General features: G+C 40.4%; 1 protein-coding gene across 1 annotated transcript in view; it reads right to left on the bottom strand.

Annotated features, from left to right (window-relative positions):
* Positions 1-21151, bottom strand: part of SKAP1 (src kinase associated phosphoprotein 1) — a 489348-nt gene that overhangs the window by 54142 nt on the left and 414055 nt on the right. The window contains exon 10 of the mRNA XM_081971397.1: positions 5800-5862. Within this exon, the coding sequence (XP_081827523.1) occupies positions 5800-5862 (63 nt within the window). The remainder of the gene's footprint in view (positions 1-5799; positions 5863-21151) is intronic.

Below are 21151 nucleotides of genomic sequence, written 5' to 3'. Positions count from 1 at the left end.
TAGATCTATCATCGGCATGCTAAATCCGTCCACTATGTCCTGGAAGATCGAGGGGTGCAGTTGCCACTCGGCATTGTCCAGAACCTCGCGGTTGAGCCAGTCTGCCTGCACATTCACCACCCCTGAAATATGTTCCACGGTGAGACAAAGCAAGTTCCTCTTGGCCCAAAAACCCAGCTTCATGGCTTCGTCCATGAGTGAATGTGATTTGGCCCCTTTGTTGGTTGATGTGCGCCTTCGCAGACACATTGTCCGTTAGCACAAGCACAAGTTTTCCCGCCACCAATGGAAGAAATTGGCGGAGAGCCAGATGGACCGCCCTCAACTCTAGCCAGTTTATATTGTGGGATCAGTCCACCTGGTCCCACTGGTCCTGTGCTACCTGTGTCTGAAGGGTGGCCCCCCAGCTGAAAAGGCTGGCATCTGTCGTGACAGTCAATGAGTCCTAGTCCTTGAACAGACGGCCCTTCGTGATGGCCTGAGATGTCCACCACCTGAGGGAACGGGTGACCTCCGCCAGGATGCGCACATTGGCCAGGGGAAGCTTAATAGTCTCCTCTGAAAAGGTAAGAAGAACCATTGGAGTCATCTGGAATGTAAACTCGCCCACGAAACTATCCCGATGGCTGACACCATGGTGCCCAGTAATTTAGAGAGGGAAGCCAAGGAGCACCTGTGTGTCCTGGCTGTCTGACCTGCCAAGGCCCTGAGAGTGTACTGTCTCTCTTGAGACAAGTACACCCTGCATTCAATTGTGTCGATCAACACCCCCAAATGCACCAACCTGGTGGAAGGATGGAAGTGGCTTTTGGGAACGTTGATTGAAAAACCATGATCCTGAAGAGCCTGGATGGCAGATGCCAGATCCCTTCGTGCCTGTCTAGGGGACGAAGATTGGATAAGGATATCAACAAGGTAAGTGTGAATTCTAATGGGCACCTCCCATAGTGCTGCGACTAAGGCCGCTAGAACTTTCGTAAATACTCGGGGTGCCGATGACAATCCAAAGGGGAGGGCAGTGTATTGGAAATGCTGCCCTAAATAGGAAAAAAGTTGGAACTGTCTATGTTGGGGCAAAATAGGAATGTGGAGGTATGCCTCCGTCAAATTGATTGAACTTAAAAAATCACCATGTCTGATGGAGCCCAAAATGGAATGCAAAGAATGCATCTTAAAATGCTTATAACAAATGAACCTGTTTAATTTTTTAAGGTCCAAAATGGCTCTCCGAGGCCTTTGGTATAACAAAAAGGGTAGAATAAAACCCCAGCCTGCATTCCTCAGCCGGTACCGGTTGGATGGCTCGAATGTCGAGGAGATGTTGGATCGCCTCCAGCATGAGGCGTCTGCGAGCTGGGTTGGAGGAGACCGGGCAGGTCCTGAAGATCCTAGGGGGGGTTGGAGATGAACTCAAGGGAAACCCCTTGTCTAACAGTAGATGTAACCCAAACGTTGGAGGTAGTTGTGTCCCACACATTAGCAAACATGCTAACCTACTTCCAATGGGATAACTGGCCCCAGAGGGGCTATGTTCTGCGATAATAACGCCCCCCCCTCCATGAAAGGGATGCCTGGAGGACTTTCTTTGCTGAAAGCTGTCTGGCTGGGGCCTCTGCCTGGAAGAGTAGCCTCCCTGTTGTCTATATCCCTGGCTCCCATAGTCCGCCCCCCGAAAACCATAGTCCTGGTTCCGAAAGGACAAACCAAGTTCTTGACCTCGAAGGAGGAATGCCTGGGGTAAGGCGTCTGGCGATTGAAGCCCTTCTTGGGAGCTGAAGGGAGGACCTTCCTCTTTTCTTTATTTTTCACCAGGTATGGATCCAAGGCATCCCCAAAGAGAGAGCTGCCCTTGAATGGAGCAGAGGCCAATCTCCACTTGTGGCGTGCATCAGCTTGCCATTGTTGAAGCCACAGGAGCCTGCGGGATGCCACTGAAGAGGCCATGGCTCTGGTGGTGAATCTGGCGGAAGTTAATGTTGCATCCGAAGTGAACTGGACTGCCGCCACTAGTTTTGCAATGTCCTTGTGGGCTCTTATGTCTGAAATAGGTACTCGCTGTTGCAGTTCTTGTAGCCAAAGAAGACATGGTCGGGTGAAGAACAAGGCTGTAGTGGTGGCCTTGACCGCCCAAGCTGCCGCCTAATGTCCTTTTTGCAGAGTGAGATCCGCCTTCTTCTCTTCTGGCTTAAGGACGTCCTCTGGAGCCCCTCACATATGAGCTGGTATGTAGAGGGCAATCACTGGAGCATTTATCGGGGGAACAGACAGAAACTGCACCAACTCGTTGGCGACATTAAAGAATTTTTTATCTGAGGCTGAGGGACTTGGACCCGATGTGGGAGCCGCCCACTGCCGTTGGATCAAATCCACAAAGATCTTTGGCATTGGTATTGTCTCGGCTGGAAGAGTCTGTTCAGAATACAGGGATTCTGCACTAACAGCAATTGGCCAGGGAGTGGCAGTTGTCTGCTGAGACCCAATTTTAGAGGCTGCCTTAGCTTTGTACAGCAAGGAGGGGAAGAGAGCTGGAGGGAAGAGTCCTGAAAAGGCTTTTTGGTCAGTTTCCCTTCCCTCATCGTCAGAAAGCTCAGCCTCCTTGAGTTCTCCTTCCTCTAATTCAGAGGATTGGTCTTGATCCTCCTGGTCAGATATCACCAGTTCTGTAGGTGGCACCCACTAAATGTGTGGTCTCTGAGGACCTTAGTGCTGCCGGGTAGCTGTGCTATTGCTTTCTCAATAAACTCTCCAATTACTCACAATCCACAATTTTTTAAAGATGAAACACAAATCTTTTCCGACCGGAGATAAGTGATGACACAGTCGTCCTCATTGAAGGACTGAGTCAAAAGCTGGGTCTGCCTAGGAACAGAAGCGTGGTTTAACAACTTTACCAAACTCAGTCCTCAAGATGAGTGGATGACAGTTAACCCAGCCTGGATGCTGCCTCCACCACTAGAGAGAATGTTTAGATGAATAAAACCACATACATCATCATAATATGCAAGAAAGATTTGTGGAGATGGTACAGACAGAATACAAATCTTGGTAATAGTTGGAAGAAAATAGATCTACTTCTTTTGTGTGAGATAAAAGAGCTTATTCAGGTAGTCCTCATTTAGTGACTACCTTGTAAAATAACCATGATAAAAAAGTAGCTTTAGACTAATGGAGACTAATCCTCCATTTATGACCTTCGCAAATTTGCACAGCAAAAGAAAGCTGAAGTAAGATTGTAAGTATAGTCGTTGTTTCATTTAGCAACTATTTTGCTTAATGGCCAATTCTAATTATGGTCACCAAATGAGGACTACCTTTACTGAAAACCAAGTAAAGGTGCAATATTACTTGATCTACAGCAAGAGGTAAGCATAGCTTTATTGCTACTAACAATTAAGTCAGACATTATTTGATTTTGGTTACTAGATGATTATGCAACACAGGATTAAATGTGCAGCTTGAATAAGACAATAGCATATCTCCAAAATGAGTTCTCTGCTATTCTATATCATACATTTGCCACAACTGCTAAATTGCCCAAGACATTTGACTCCATTCTGAAAGTTCATTCTTAATTGAGTCATTCCCAAGTATAATATTCTTATGCTGATCATTGCCAATATAGTTATGAATAAAAAAAACAGAGAGCATTAATTTTATCCCTATATAAATTGAGATGAATGATTTAGAATGGCTGGGAGCATATATTGTGGCATAGAGGTGTGTATATACCAGTCCCTAATTCAGCATCTTATACACAGTTATCAGGATGTCTGAGAGGAATAAGAAAAACAAAATGATTATAATAATTTACTTACACAGTGTCCTTCCCTTCACTTACTGTGATTTATGAGTATATAGTAAAAACAATAAAAGCATATTAGAAACCATTATAGTCATTTTTAAAGCAATGTTAGGAAGAAGGGAAAAAAATCCAACACTGTAGTGTTTATTTTAAGAAAAAATAATGTTTTAGAGATTATTGGAACGACCAATGCCTCTTTTCTTCCTTTCCCTTGTTTCCATCTGGATTTGTTTTCTTTGTTTCTTTGTTTTATGCATTATGTTGTTACTGTTTAAAAAATGTTTTTAGCAAATTGTAAACGGCCCAGAGTCGCCAGGAGTCAGATGCACATATTTTAAATATAATATAATATAATATAATATAATATAATATAATATAATAGTATAGTATAGTATAGTATAGTATAGTATAGTATAGTATAGTATAGTATAGTATAGTATAGTATAGTATAGTATAGTATAGTATAGTACAGTACAGTACAGTACAATACAATATAATATAATTGTTTGTATGATTTTTTTATTTTTCCCTTTCAAATTCATTCACCGATATACATAATATAGTCACACAGTCAGTGGAATGGTTTGCCTTTAGAAATTGTGGGTGCTCCATCATTAGAGGTTTTAACAAAGAGATTGAACAGCCATTCGTCCAGAATGGTATAGGATCTCCTGCTTGGGCTGGGGGTTGGACTAGAAGACCTCCGAGTTTCCTTCCAACTCTGTTACTCTGTTAAACACAATTTATCATATAAGGATGTTTCCTGAACTATGAGCAAATGCAGCACCCAGAACTGCAGGAAACTCAAAGCAGCTCCACCTAAGTGTTTTTTTCCTGAACTGAATATATATATTCTGGCAGAGAAAGAATCAGGTGGTCTGGTGGGGAAGAGAGACTGGGGGCAGAAAGCAGGTGGACAGGGATGGTCCAGGAAACAGGCTTTCCGCTTTCAGCCTAAAGTCTCAAGGAAAAAGCCTGGGAAGGAAGGTTCCCTCCCAGTGCACTCTGGAAGGACAAGCTTCCCTTTGAAGATGTCTAGAAGTAGTAATTGAGAAGGTCACATTCCAAGTAAACAGACCTTCACTGCTCTCCCTTCCTTTTGGCATGCAATTCTCCTTTCTCTAATTTCTGGTTTTTACAGTGGGTTTCTGTCTACTTTCTTGTCTCACTTCATTTCATGACCTCTTTCTTGTTTGTTTGCTTTCCTAATTCCATGGCAGTTCTTCTGCTGCTTCAGTTTTATGTTGACTCCTGGAAGCTTCAGGATAGAGCTACAGTATATAATTATGTTGGTAACAATATAGAAATGTTTTGCCATTGTCTTCTTCAAGGATTTTTACAATTTCCCAATCTAGAGGTAACCTAAGTAGTTACCTCTAGATTGGGAAGTCCTGAGGTTTCCTGGAGCTTTATCTTCCACTAACTGGTAGGGATGTCCAGTGCTTTTCATTTAAATAATATTGGAGATCACAATGTAAACCTTTTCTGAAATTCCTTAAATTATTTGAATTCAAGGGACTGCATAGGGCACATTAATGTGTGTTAGTTGATAAAATTTCATATATAGAGAAGCAATTATGCATTTTGCTTTGCATAGAATCTGTGAGAAAGAAATTATGACTCATACAGAAATGCATTACAATGCTTTAAAAATATTCCAGAAAGAGACACTCCTATGTTTTATTATGTATCAGAGTTTACTTATTATATTGGATTCTAGAAGATGACTCTAATAAGGCTTAGATTTAGACACACCTAGCATCTATCAATACTCAATATGATTCATGGTTGAAACATGTATTGACTCTAGCATCAATAAGGTCAATTGATTGTTCACTTTATAGTTCAATAGAAATACCATTTAAAAATTCCTGGCTGACAGACTTTGTACACATATTTTAGCAACAATCCCATGGTAAAACTGGACAACCAATATGGAGGAAGTGGCATGTATAGCACTTATTTATATATAAAAGATATAGTGTGTAGAACCTTACCTTTATTTTTGATGTTTCCAGCATTTTCCCTGTCATCCTGAGCAAACATGTTGAAGTCCTCATCTACAATAATAAGTGACATGAATATAAAATATCTACTGGCAGACTAATTATGCCACAAAATGTCCATCATTTACATTGCAGAAAAAGTATACATTTTTCTCCCACTTATAATCCATGTACATTTGTCATGATGGCGGTTAATAACCCCACCCCCAAAAAGGAATCTAGGAAAGACTATAAGACAATATTTTGTGGAAGCCCTGCCTTGGTTTCTGATAGAAATGAAACTTTCCCATGGCAAAAGAAGCTTTTCTCTCTCTAGGAGCCATTTGTGATTTTTGTTCACTGCAAAACAAAAGCAGTAAGGTGACATAGAAGGAGTGATTGGAAGCCACTTTAGTAAATGAAGGGAATTGCTGGCTAATGTAAAATAATCATCAGCAGCTAGAAGATGAGGATGCTCATGAGGCAGTCTGAAGAGTGGCTGTTAGGAGCTGCCTAAAATGCCACAAAACGATATTTAAAATACCTACTTGTAATAAGAAATGTGTATTAAAGATATAAAATTCAAATAGCTATAATGCTTTTGCTAGAATCATATCAAAATTTGCATAATCCTGTTAAGAAAGAAAGGGTGCATTTGTCTAGAAATGGCAAACTCTTTTAAAAAGCATGTAAAACTTTATATTTTTTTGCTTTCCCAGGAGCACACAAATATCGGCCAGATTGAAGAGTTCAGTCTACTTCCCACAAAATAGTTTTGCATGGTATGATGTATTTTTATTGCTTTTGAAAGAAAGATGATTGTAAGCATTTTACTAAGTACGTGTTGCCACCATAACCTCCCATTCCTCTATACTATAAAATATGACAGATTAGAATAAAGGAAGGTGATTAGAAAAAAGGTATGAGAAGAAAAGATTAAATCTCAGTCACAGCACAGAACTAATAACTAACAAGGTCCATCCTATCCTCCTTCCCCAAATTTTTGCCATTAGCTATTTTTTTTTCTTTTTAAAAACCTTCTTGGTGCTATTATTCATATAGTCCACATAATGAATCTCACTGTATTCTTCTTTGTTTTAAAACAGTTTTCCTCAATCTGATGTTTTCAAATGTTTTGAGCCACAACTCCCAAATATCCAGACAACAATTTTTTCAGCTGGCATAGAAGTCTGGAGATTGTAGCCTCAACACATACTGTATGTAGGAGTTCAGGTTGGAAAAGCTGTTTTAAAATGTTGCAAAATGTTTATATGAAATCACTTCAAAGCAGGATTAACATGCACTTTATCTACATGGCAACTATATAGCTGTACATAAACTGATATTTATTATAAACAAGCAGCTGTGTATTTGTGTAAAATGCAATCACAACAAAAATATTAATTGCATTTTCATATTTTCCTGATTTTAAGAATCTTGCAACCTTTCTAATGACCCTAACGTTAGAATGAGACATACCCTGCTGTTTACCAATACAGATATGTTCAAACAATATAATAATATTATGACCAAATTGAAAGAATACCTTCTTTGATGTCTTCATAATGCAATGCAGGGGTTTAGAGTACAGCTATGCACTGTACTAGTCTCTAATTTATGTTTTGCTATGGTTTCATTATAATCAGCACTTATGTAGACAATTCTAAAGACTTGAATGTATTGAAACAATTTATTTCTGACCAGTTGAGCTTCTACAACACAATCAGGTTAGATAAAAGACTAAGTGTAGGAGTTGACCGGGATGAGCCTGAGGGAAGGGTCAAGCATGTTATAAATCTCTAATCTCTTGTGCCCACAAGCTCTAAATCCAGCCAACCTTAAATTCCATATACTTTTATCTACAGCCAATCTGCTTTGACCATTAGCAATTCAGATTCTTATGGAGGCTTTAAACTTGCAATAAAACTATAAATTCATTTGAACTGCCTAGACTTCTGATTTTCTGCAGTTGACACTTGTAGCTTTATTTGCACAACATTCTAAGTTAGTTTAGTGTTAATTTTGGTCAGTTTTTAAAAAATAATTTAGAATGGTAAGCTCCTGCTCCAGTCCTACTCTGCTGCCTTATAATGCAGGATATGTGTTGATGTTCTGAAGCCAAAGCATGCATCAACAATGGGTAGCAGTAATACACAAAGATGCTAGATATGAATGATCATTGTATTATAGATGGCAAAAGTATAATTTCATTTTGTATGGGAGAAGGCAATGGTAATTCACTTCTGTATTTTATTAAGAAAATTATATGAGTAGACCAGATAAAATGAAAATTTCAAAATATTAATGAGGTTTATGAGGCAGCTAGGTTAAAGTCTTTGGGATATCTAGTTCCTGATGTCATCCAGGAAAAAAGACCTAATTCTACAATTCTAGAATTGCAGTGGGCCTGTAAAATGTAAGAAGCATGATCATAAGGAAATTCAATCCACTGAAAGATGGAATGAACTGATTAAAAATTAACATCTTAGGAATTGGTAAATTGAAATAGATTGGAATTGGATACTTTCTACCAGAAGATTATACTACATATTGCTCAGGATGCAAAAACAAAGAAGGGATTCATAGCAATTCATTACTTTCATAGTCAGGAAGAGTATAATAACTAGGGTACTACACAGCACTTGGTAGAATGCAATTAGACTGTGCAAGCAACTCTTTAATATGATGATTATTCAACTTTATGTTCCAACCACTGATGCAAAAGAGAAGGTTGACAAATGTTATATGTAAATGTTGATTTAAAGTCAAACTTAAATCAATAGAACATGCAAGCAAGACTTGTAGGTTATGGCTGGAGATGAGAATGCCAAAGTTGGACATGCTAAGGAGAAACATTTAGTTGGACTGAATGGCTTGGAAAGCAGGATGATGATTTATTAATTGCTACAATTCCGTGATTTATTCATTGCTCAAACAGCTTTCCAACAACCAAAATAACATATGTGGACATCACCAGGTGGAGTATTATCAGGTGCAAACAACCAGATCTACATGTGAAGGGTTCAAGATAACTACTTTATTATGCTCTATCTATAATGCAAGAATCTCCCTAGACAAGGTCCCATGCAACTTAGGGAAGGTCAGGTATAAGTTTCTTTTGGCTGTGTAAGAACTTTACCTCCCCGCTTGCTCCCTCTTCATTGCTTGGCAAGGAATGACCCAACATCACACTCCTCTTATCAGATCCCTTCCTCTACCATGTCATGTTTATTGTCTAGGATCTCACAGGAACCTGGGAGGGTGGATGGGAGCAATGCCAACTCAAAGGAGTCCTCTCCCCTGAATCTGAAGACTATTTCCAACCAGGCTGTGCATCCTGCAAAACATCCAGATGGTTAGAGAATTCCTCCTTACTTTCCTTCAGGAACTGAAGTCCAGAAGATGAAAGCCGAGTCTCATCTGCTCCAACGCTTCCCTCTAGAGGTGCCTCCTCTGCCTAATTAACTCCTTCATTCACTGATTCCTTCTTAGGCTCTGAGATTTAATCAGCGACTGGAAGTTTAAAAGGTCTTGGCTTGTCTGGGAATCTTTGATAAAACTGCTACACTAATTCAGGAGCATGCACAATATATTGCCCATACTTAGCATTTTTCCATGAAAAGTTCTGCTTCTGGATATCATTTCCAATGAATCAAGTACTATATGCCTTTACACTGTCTCCTTAAGTTCAATATTTCTTTTACCCTGAACTCTTTCTTGCCTTCAACAATCAGTATGTTTGGGCATACAGTATATGTGTTAATGGCAGTTGTGATCATAAAAAGGTTGGCACCTCTCTAACTAGCAATAAATGATAGAAAACTGGGTGGACCTTCATAGATGGTGCCAATTGCAAACAAAAGGCCACAGTATTTACACACTGTAGGACCTTAAAGGAACTCAAACTTTGATCAAATTTCTTCTAGGATCTGATAGAAGTCAAAAATTTGGTCAACAATCACACTTTGTTTCCCTCAGCAACTGCTGCACTTCTTGCTACTGCCAGGTGCATGGACTCTTCCTCTCCTGAATCAGCTGTCGGTGGCATGAGAGAGGGGAAACTTCACAAAACAAGACTTAGGCTCCTTTGATTATCCTGCAGTTCCTTCAAGTTGGAGTCTATATGTACACAAAGTTAGTATAATTTGTCCAGATTTTGTGGAATTATTTGCCTAACCAGCTCAGTCAGTATGCAGACATTGCCTGAACTGATCAATCAATGCTTCTTCATTCCAATCCACATCTACCAACAACAACTTGAAATCAATATATAAAGCCTCACCCTTCTATTGCCTTGCCTGAGCTACCAATCCCATGGCTGATGGTTACATATTGGTGGGAGTGTTCTTGGTAGTTCCTTGATAAGGCTGTTGTTTACTGTTATCTTGTTCGTCTGCATTGATAGTTTCCTGATTGCGGTACTGTTTACTTGATTGTTGGCCTACTGTTAATCTTAGTGTTAATATCTGCTCATTTGGATGTTGAATGCTGATGAGGAAGTGTTTTGGTCTTTATTTAATTTTGAGATTTTTGATTGTCTATTTTGAATAGTTAAGAAGATAAACACAAGACATCAGCCTAATCAATTGAACCACCAAGAATTCTCCCACCCACATTGACAGAGCAAATCACCAATACTGTATATAAAACATAAGAGAAAATCCCACTCCCTTCTTGCACCAATGATGTTACCTAGTTTGGTAATGAATCTGCAAGAAAATCACCAAGCTTAGAGAAAACCACGGACCCCACATCCAATTGTCCTTATGCAAAACCTATAGACAAATCAGGAACTACAGCAAAAATGAAACATGGTGAAATAGATTGGCTTTGTGTCAGCAATATATATGCTGGGTATATATTGAAGGAAGCTAGTTTAGGTGAAGATGAACATGATTTTAAAACTGGAGGAAAATGATTAGTAACTGCACTATGCAGATGATACTATTTTAATAACTAAAAATACAAATGATCTGGAATCTCTACTAGTGAAAATCAAGGAACATAGTAAAAAAACTATATATATAGTTTTATATATAAAATATATATATATTATATTATATTATATTATATATATTATATTATATTATATTATATATAAAATATAAGACCAAACTCATGAAAACAAGTATAGCAACCAACCTCAAAATTGCCAGTGAAGATACTGCAGTGATGGATAACTTTTGTCTTTTGAGACTATCAGCAGTAAAGAAATATGCTATGCAGTGAAAAATATACTGAAGACTAATACCTGGTACAGTTGCAATGAAGTCTTTTGAAAAGATGTTCAAAAGCCATGATATATTTATAGAACTAAATATCAGGCAATGATTGTGCCTGTGACAGTCTGTGGAAGCAAAAACTGGATTGGAATAAGCAGTATAAAAATAGTATTGATGCTTTTGGACTTTGGTTTGTAGAAGATTTCTGAGAATATCACAAACAGCCAAGAATACAAGAAAATGGATTTTTACTGAAAAACAGAGCTACTTCTTTTGCCATTTCACTTTGGTTACTTCAGCCATGTTGATGGCAGGGCTGTTGCCAGCAGGTGTGCAAATTATGTACTGCTCAAAGGTACCATGACATGAGAGGGAGGCACCAAATGAAGAGGATGATAGTAGCTGGATAGTAGCCCAGTGCTGCATTGCAGAGAACCAAGTTGGGGAAAGAACCCTATCCAGATATTAATTCCTGCACATACACAGCACATACGGTAGATTGTACAAGAAAAGAGAGAACAATGTGTCAGAAAGCTGGAATTGCCACATGATGTGACTTGATGCTCTGATGGCAGAAACCTTGTTATACTACGGTACCAATAGAACAGGGCCTGCGCTGTTGATGGTTAGAGTTGTCATTGGCAACTTTGCTTTGGAGAAAAGTTAGGAGCAATAAAACTCTAAGTGGAGTTGCTTGTCTTCTATTGCAACAATGCTAGTCCTGTGTACACTGGGCTCATAGATCTTGCCATATGGTCTCCATAGTGCCTGAGTTGCCACGGATGGGGAGAATGAAAGTCCTACTCCCTGCTAGTCTGCAGCTCCTGGCTTCTAGTCATGGTCTAGTCAAGCCCGGGTTCTGATGCTATCTTGATATGAGGCCAGGCCTGCAGATCGCCCTTGGCCTGCCTCACCCAAGCACAGAGCTATGCTTCTCTTCTGTAGCAAGCAAAAACTATGATCATGAGAGCAGGCCCTGGCCCTAGCAGTGTTAGTGTTTTGATGCAGGACTAACATGGGAACTGAGCCATACTTCTCATCCTAAGTGAGGACCCATAATTTGAGATAAAATCAGACTGGATTTGAGTTACAGTATGTGGATTGAAACTGGGATTGTTATCTCTGCTTGGGAAAAGCAATTATAGCCAGTCAGTAATGCTCCCCATTCCACTATTCCATGGCTCAGAATAGCTGATGTTTCCAATAAAGGTGTATATTTGTTGAACTGAAGGGTCTCTAGTGTTCTGTGAGCTTAATTATTTTCTTGCAGACATTTCACTATCCAAACTAGGTAACACCATCAGTCCTAGTCAAGTGCACATTTGGATAATGAAATATCTACAAGAAAATTACCAAATTCAGGGAGCACCAAAGACCCCTCATAGCTCATGTTTTTTTTTTAAATCAAAGTTTATAGCCCTAAAAACCTGAGCGCTAGACTCACAAGCATCCATTTAGTGTTTCAGCTCCCTGGCCAATTGAGCTATATACTGGAGTTTTCAAGGATGTCCTGAAACTCAGAGGTTGGTTCACCCCACCTAGACCCTTAGCTTACAAAAGAAAATGCTAAAACAGAATGTAGGAGGTAGTAAAATGCATACAGGCAAGGAAGTGGGAGATGACATGTGAAGATTGACAGCTACTAGAGGCAGGCAGTCAAATGTCACAAGCTAAGGAGATCAGCAAATTCTAATGGGATTTCTGGAGCCTGGCTTTGGAGCTCAACTGGTGTTCTCAAAAGCAACACTCTAAGAGCAGAGATTGAAGTTTGACCTGGAGACTGGCAACAACTAGAAGAGAAGCAAATGTACTGAGACAGTGTCCCACTCCAGCTAGTGCAATAATGTTTGGAAAAAGGTAATATAGTTGTATGCTACCTTGTAGACTGTGAGTCTTTTATTTAAACTGAATATTAACAGACTGAGTATGAGGGGTGTGGTGGGCAAGCCATGAAGACGCTTGCCTCCCACTCAGAAGGTTGCGAGTTCAATCCTCTTTAGCAGCAGACGTTTCTCTCCTAGGTCACAAAGAAAAATATCTGCTGTGATCTCTGCATAGGCACCAGGAAGGGCATCCAGCCAGTAAACACTCAGATCCATCCAGTTGCTACAATTCTATCCCTAATAGGGACTATACAGTTGTAAAAGGAGAGTTTTATTAACAGATTGAGTATAAAGAACAATTAAAGATATAATGTGGCAACATCACTTTGCAAAGCCTGGAAGGGTGGAATTGACCTACAACAATATCCTGTTTTTGAGAAAGGTGAATACTGAAGTAAATCATTGAGTACAGACTTGCTATACTGTGTTCTTTATGTTTGAGATCCTTGTTCTATAAGTGAAGTTTGCAACTTCATTTGGCATTCTATAGATATATCCATGTTGTTTTCTTGACAGAAGTATAGAAATCTTTCCTACTGCCCTTTTTCGGGATATTAATTTTCAACTTCCCAGTCTAATCTATAACCCTGGGGTTTCCTGTTGATCTCATGTAAAAATTCAAATCTCAATTGGTGCCCACCAAACCTTTTTCAAGAGCATCCAATGGCAACTGGCTATTGCCACTAGCTATTCTTATGTCAATTAACTACAAGGAATAGGTCAGTGATGGTAGAAGCCCATGATAATTGGCCTTTCTATCAAATTAACAAAGAATCTTGCAGGTGTAAAGTAAAATAGCTGTTATAGTAAAGTTTCTGTGAAAGTACCAAATGGCAATAGATTTAGCTAAGTTGAAGGAGCAGACTCTTTCTTATTCTCTTATCACAACTATTAAGATAGTGTTAGCACCACCAATCCTTAGAAATAAAGTAATCCAGTAGATCAGGTAAAATGTAATTTCAATATTGTGCTGCTGTCTTTGGGGCAATGAAAATTGCCAGTTCTAAGATGTCTGATTTTGGTTAGATGACATTGGGGGCTAAACTCCCACATGTATTTCATCTCATAACCATATGAAACTTGGCATTTTTCATGTGAAAAAGCCAGTCATTTCAGATGTTAGTACAACTGCCTGTGTACAATAAAGAATTTTGGGTGGCAATATTTTAAAGTAATACCAGTGAAATCAGGCTATAATCCAATGCTGCCCAGCAATAGCAGCCTATATAAGCAAAGTGTAACAATATAAAAGAGGAAAAGGGAGGTCATATTTTAACCGTGCTCCATAAACCTATCAATTGTTATTTAAGACAGTAATAGCAATCACTTGTTATAGCATCGTAAATTTACATGGCACTTTATAAGTATAACACAGGCAGGAAAGCTTCCTTAGCTTTGACAAGTATCTCCGGTCTCACTAAAGAGAAGACAATGAAAGAAACACGCTCAGGACATGATGGAGGCCAGGGGAAGAGGAAAAGGGAGGAGGAGGAGAGGGATGTTTGGGCAGCAGGACAGACTTAGCAGAAGGGCAGTTCAGATTCCAAAAGGAAGTGAGGGTTAAGAGACGAACAAAAAACCAAAGGTCAAACAAAAGTATTATTTTTTTTCCAGTGCACGTAATCACTCTGAAAGCTAATTATTTCTTATTAGCTTGTCAAATTGTAGCCAAAGATTTTATTATTTCTCTCCTTCACCAATTTTTAATTAAATGGCAATGCATAGTAGTAATTATATAAGCCCAAGAAAATATTATTTGGCAAAAGGAAATGATAACTTATAGGTTGCTGTGCTTTAGCATCACTCAGCTTGATCCTTGATTTTTTTAAAAATGAATTAGATTTTGAGTTGTCATAGCCAGCAGCAACAGAGAGTATTCTTTATCAAATAATTGTAGAAAGCTGCTGATTTTAGTGATTACTCTGCTCATCAGGGGCAATGAACCTTTTGAGGACCAGTTTGGTATAGCAGTTAAGGAAGGGGTGGGTACAGCCGGTTCGGGCTCAAGGTAAGCATGGCGCCTGCTTGCCCTTCATCTCCGGTCGGGGCCCAGGGACACGCCATTCCCTGACTCTAACCTTGCCCTGGAGCCACTGCTCGCTCGCTGCCTGCTTTGCCAGGTGGGGGAATGTGCTCTTCCCCGGCCTCTGCCTGCATGCCACTGCTCCCCTTTGGCATCAAACTGCCGCCCCCAGGGGCCGAACCAATTAATTCAGCCTGCTGTGCCAAACCAAAGGCTGTGGTGGTGGTAGGGCAAGCATGGGCACAGGAGGGCCGAAATAGTTTGGGAACGGAATGGATGGTTTTCTTACCTGTAAGAAGTCCCATCTGGAAAGCGCTGCAGCAGAGATCTTGCAGCCATTTCTTCCGTCCCTTGCCGAGTCTCGGTCACTTGTGGAGACATTCCATGTACTCTCTGGGTTGGCAGCTGCTTCTCTTGCTGGGAGAGACAACGTCTGTTGTGCAATTTAGCAGATGTGAGCCGTTGCATTCCTCTAAGTCCCATCCAGAAATTGCTGTGGCACAGAGAACCAGCATTCAACATGGTTGCTGCTTTATGCCGTGTGCTTTCCAGATGGGACTTAGAGGAAAGCGGCGGCTCACGGCTGCTAAATTGCACAAGAGATGTTCTCTCTCCCAGCAAAAGCAGCAGTGGAGAGAAGCAGCTGTTGTCCCGGAGAGCAGAAATGGAGTGGAGCAGGCCCCGAAAGGCTTCTTGGTCAACCCTTGCCACATGGTGGAAGTCATTAATACGTGAAAGCTGTGCATGCATGCATGCATGAATGGAAGCTGTGCATGCACACATTTGTGCACGTTCACATTTTCAACAAGCCGGTTGTTAAATGGGTTGAATCTCACCACTGAGGTAAGGTACCAAGCTAGAAACTAGGATACCATTAGATGTAGTCCTACCTTACACATGAAAACTGGGAGGCTTTGAGCCAATCACTCTTTCACACCCCCTAGGAAGGAGGCAATAGCAAACCACTTCTGAAATCATGACAAGAAAACTGCAGGAACTTGTCCAGTCAGTTAACAGGAGTCAAAAACTGACTGAAAAGTGGGCATATGCTGCACATGTATGTAATAAACTTGTTAGATATATCTCTAGGATGTCTAAGCTCAGCTAACTGGAGAAAAATAACAACAAACATTATTACTTGTAAAAATATAGAGACGGTAAACCATTTTCACGTTATTGTGGGAAAATTCTTTCTCAATCCAGAAGATTTTGAAAGATATCTTTTCAACTTTAATTAGGGTGCTATTTGAAGTCAACCATTATCTCTGCTTTTGGCTGTCCCAATGCAGCCAATCATTCTACGAACCTTTTGATCTATGTGCTCACATGAGACACAGAAGACTGGAAATCGGTCCAGAATGGCTACTTTTAGTTCTAGCATTTTCAGCTTTTCAGTAGATACTGAAAGTGACTTTTGACACTGACATCCTATTACATATGTTCATACTTCTGTACCATACTGATGTATCTACATGGGCTGGGAATGGCATTGTCATAAAGGAAGCCCTTTTATCAGTTTATGAGTTTTAAAACATAAAATTGTGCTAGCATGATTTTCGATTAAAAGCATTTTTTTTAAAAAAAATAAAGTTTATAAATTATTAGTACTATATACACAATCAACATAAAACATTAAAGAGACAGTAAAGTGGTACTGAAAGGGTACTTAGTTTTTAAGCGATCTTTTAATTGCATTAAAATACTTTTTCATAGGAACATTCTTGTGCAAATATTAAGTACCTTTTTAAAAGAAAAATAGCACAGATTTTAAAAAATGAAACATTTTTAAAATGAATAACTAGAAAAGTAATACTAAAAGTAAAGTGATGCATAGTACTATAGACAAAATTGCCCAAAATATCACTTTATCAGTCAAAACTTGCTTCTTTCAAAAAAAGAGGAAAATATCTTATAAGAGCTGCTTTAGTGCACATTTCAACCTTAACCCCTAATCCTGCATTCTTCACTATCCTTTATGTGTGTGTATGTGTGCATTTATATGCACTTGCATATGTGTGGGCAAGTAATATGTATCTAGTAGTGCAGGAAATAAAATGAAGGTCTCAAAATTAATCAGAAATAATCCTCTTATATCAACTACAACTTGGATATATTGAAAAAAGCATCTTTATTTTATGCACTATTTACAAAATGTTATGCTACAATGTAGTTTATTTTGACTTACTATGTAAGTCATTATGGTTTGAAAATATAGTTGATTGCTGAAAATGTTATCTGAACCAACAATTATTAAATCACTGTATCACAGTTAGGCAAATAATGGAATAGCACAATGTAGGAATTTAACCATTTCTTTTACTTCAGCTAGCCAGCTGGAAAAGAAGCTATGTAGTAGCCTAATTAATTTACTTATGTTCCAGTCAGAAGTTTGAATGATATTTCCAACTTATCTTTGTTGTCTTAAGGACATGAAACCTGTTTTTTTTAAGTAAGCAATATTAGGATTCTAAATTTTCCTAACACTAATATTGGGATTCTGAATTTTCCTTTTAAAGGGAAATCTAATACTTTTGGGGCCTAGATCTCTTTTCTGCAAAGGGAAGGAATATCTGACAGATAATTAAGATAGAAAACCAACCAGCTATGAAAATATTTTTTTTTCCTGATATCCTATCTGCAGAGAGAGTATTGGACAACCTGCCATACTTCACTTTTTGGAAGTCAAAGCTTTTTTCTCCCTTACCATGACTTTGTCTAGGGCACAGCTGTCTCTTCCCCTCCATTCAAATCAATGCAAACATGGTCAGGCTATCCCTTTGTGAATTCAGAATTGAATCTGAAGTTGTAGGGTCAAAAAAAGCAGCTCTGATTACCCTGCTCCAACCTTACTATTAGACGGGAAAGTGGAACCAAAGATCTTTTCTAAATAAATCAGTCTTGATTGTAGAGCTCAGGCCAATGAGGAGATAAATCTCATTAGCATTGATTTTAAAATAAATTATTGAGAGTGCTTTCCCCATCCCACTTCTCTACTCTGTGAATCTGCAAAGAAAAACTCTAATCTGCTTACTGTGATTAGTAAAAGAGAAAGGGGGGGGGGGGAGAGAAATCCAAAAATAATGGAACAATCAATTAATATTGCTCCAGAGAATTCTTTGTGAAAAAGAATTGAAACATTTCGGATTATTCCTGCCTCATTGCACTTTTAGCTGTTGATTGGAGTTAGATTTAGACTTTGACTGAGGCAAAAATGTTGCTTCTGGTACCTCCTCCCCTTCCTTGTACTTCACATCCCAATTTTCTTACAGGGATTTCAGAAGGTAGAAGACCCTGTGCAGACTTCCTAAAACACTTGCTTCAGAAGGTCTGTATCAGAAAAGCAGAAGACAGCTAAGCATTTTTTATTCATGTTTCAGAATGTTTATGATTATTCACCAGGAATCTGTGGTTCAGTATATGGCATTCCTTAGCTTAGAACCAGTGGTGAAATCCAAAAGTTCTCCCTATCAGTTATGGGGGCGTGGCTTGGTGGATGTGGCTTGGTGGGGTCATGTGACTGGGAGGGCATGGCCAACTTGACATCACTCACGTCACTCACTGTTAGATCCAGGAGCTGCACATTCTGCCCTTCTGAAACCCCCAACGCTTTATGTTTCCCTCTGCCATCTAGCTTGACTACCAAAGCGAACCTCAGAGGCTTCTCTTGCTCCACTCTCCATCCCAGAGGGTCACGCATCCCCCTCTACCAATCCTCCATACAAACCACCCACCCTGTTTCTGCAAAGGCAGAGCCCCCCCTGCAGAGTGACCCAAAGAGGGGAGGAGAATGCTGCAGAAAAGGCCATCTTCCACCTGGGCCAGCATGCCTCCTGTGGTGGCTCTGTGGGGCTTGGGACGCCAACCTTGGAAGGCAAGCAAGCATGTGGGACCTCTGGGAATGCTGCATGGAAGGCAGGCAAGCATGGTAGGGCTGCGGGGAAGGGAGTAGGCTCCTAGCTCCATTCCCCACAGCTGGCCAACTTCGACATGCTTGCCTACCTTCCACGTGGCCCTTTGCTTGCTTGTCTTCGCAAGCTGGCCATGGGGACACTGGGAAGGCTGCATGGAAGGCAGGCAAGCATGGCAGGGCTGTGAGGAAGGAAGTAGGCTTCTAGCTCTCTTTCCTGTGACCGGCTGGCCCTGACATGCTTGCCTGCCTTCCATGCAGCCCTCCGCTTGCCTGCCTTTCCAAGCTGGCCATGGGGAACCCGGGAAGACTGCGTGGAAGGCAGGCAAGCATGGCTGGGCTGCGGGCCGCAGGGAAGGGAGTAGGGGAGGCAAGTTGAGATGGTGGAAAGCAGAGACTGGTTGGGGCGGGGCGAGTGAGTGGTGACCTCTGGACCACTTTGGGCGCGTGGCCATCCAGTGGTTCCTACCGGTTTGGCAACCCAGGCTCAATGTCCGCTACTGGTTCTCCCGAACTGGTCCAAACCAGTAGGATTTCACCCCTGCTTAGAATGCCTTATTGCAAACCTCACCATTTGTTTTCAAAATATCAAACACTTCTGAAATGCATTGTTTCACTCCTCCATGGTCCAAATTACTTTTTTAAATATAGCAAAAACAAATCTTTGCACTTCAGCCAGATCCCTATTTTTGCAGACCCAGAATTTACTCCAAATGTATAACAAATGTTTGCTCCCCACCATTTTGAGGCAGGAAATGTGCAAAAACTATAACCTAATAATAAAATAGACTTTGTATATTTAAAATCAAAGATTCTCAAACCTTGTCTTAAAATCGTGAAGAAAAAAATCTAAACCATGCCAATATTAACACCATTTCCTGTCTACTATGTTGCTCTCAGATCCCTAAAAGCATTAAGAATGACTCATCACCAACAAGGCCAGAACAGTTACCGTATACTCAATGAGCAATAAACTAATTGTAATCCTAATGCCTTTTTTGCCAATGTAACAAGAAATTTACCTCAGTTCATATTGTTTTAATTTGTCTTATAGATAATGTCCCACTGATTTCTGATCCCAGTTTGCAACATTTCCTCTTTGTACATTTTTCATATACGTTCTCAAGGGTGGGCTTCAAAAATTTCAGCAATGGGTTCTCTGCCCAGTTGCTGGGTGGGTGTGACCGTGGTGGGTGCGGCCTAGTCGGCCTCCTGCACCGTAGCAAGGAGGGATACTTTCCAGTAGTGGGATTCAAAAATTTTTATTACTGGTTCTATGGGCGTGGCTGGGTGGATGTGGTGTGGCATGGCTTGGTGAGTGTGGCTTTGGTGGGTGTGGCAGGGGGAGGATACTGTAAAATCTCCATTCCCTCCAGGGGAAGGTTACTGCAACATCCCCATTTCCTCCCGATCAGCTGGGACTGAGGAGGCAGAGGATAGATGGGAGTGGGGCCAGTCAGAGGTGGTATTTACAGGTTCTCTGAATTACTCAAAATTTCTGCTACTGGTTCTCCAGAATTGGTCAGAACCTGCTGAATACCACCTCTGGTGTTTTCATCTTCCTCAGTCTCCAGAGGCCCTGCGGAAGTCCCCCCGCCCCCGAGCCTCTGCACAGGCTCTGCACTTACCTTGCATCCAAAATGAATTGCGTGAAAACTCTTGGGAGGGGCGGGACGGGGTGGGCACGGCCAGCCAGGGGTGGGATTTGGAGGTTCTCCGAACCAGCCATAATGTTAGCTATGGGTTCTCCCAAATCCAGGCAGCCCACCCCTGTACATTCTGTGTTTTACATCATGTCTTTTCTATGTGAATTCAAGGCAATTAGCCTGGGAGGTATTTGTAGAGACCTGACTGGCAAGAAACAAACAGGCAGTTTTGCTCATTCTTTTAAAGCTCAACAATTTCTCATAATCTTCAGTCATTATGGCTGATGATACTGATAGGGAGTTATGGGAGTTGTAATTCAACCCATTTGAATGTTTTTCTTTTGGCAAAGGCTAAATACTTTATATCAAGAGAGCCTTTTTCAATCAGAAAGGTACTGATTGCATACAAGATTTCATACCATGCATGCAAGACTTCAAAATGATTTAAAGCATCACTGAAATTCAAACACTTTTGTTATAACATACTCTTAAAAAGTCTGAGATCGTACAAAATGCAGGGTGCATTATTCAGTAACTTCAGCATACAGTGGTTTCCTCAAGGTCTTTTATAGGTAGGGCTTGTTCATATGGTACTGTCCCCCATCCTGGTGTTCCCAATATTTCCTATATATGCACAGAAGAGATTCACAGGAGATAGCAACAATCCACTTTTGATAAGCACC

Source organism: Natrix helvetica (assembly GCF_964273705.1).
Source record: "Natrix helvetica genome assembly, chromosome: Z".
Taxonomy (NCBI): Eukaryota; Metazoa; Chordata; class Lepidosauria; order Squamata; family Natricidae; genus Natrix; species Natrix helvetica.
The sequence above is the reverse complement of the archived record's forward strand: the minus strand, read 5'-3'. Positions and strand labels throughout refer to the sequence as shown.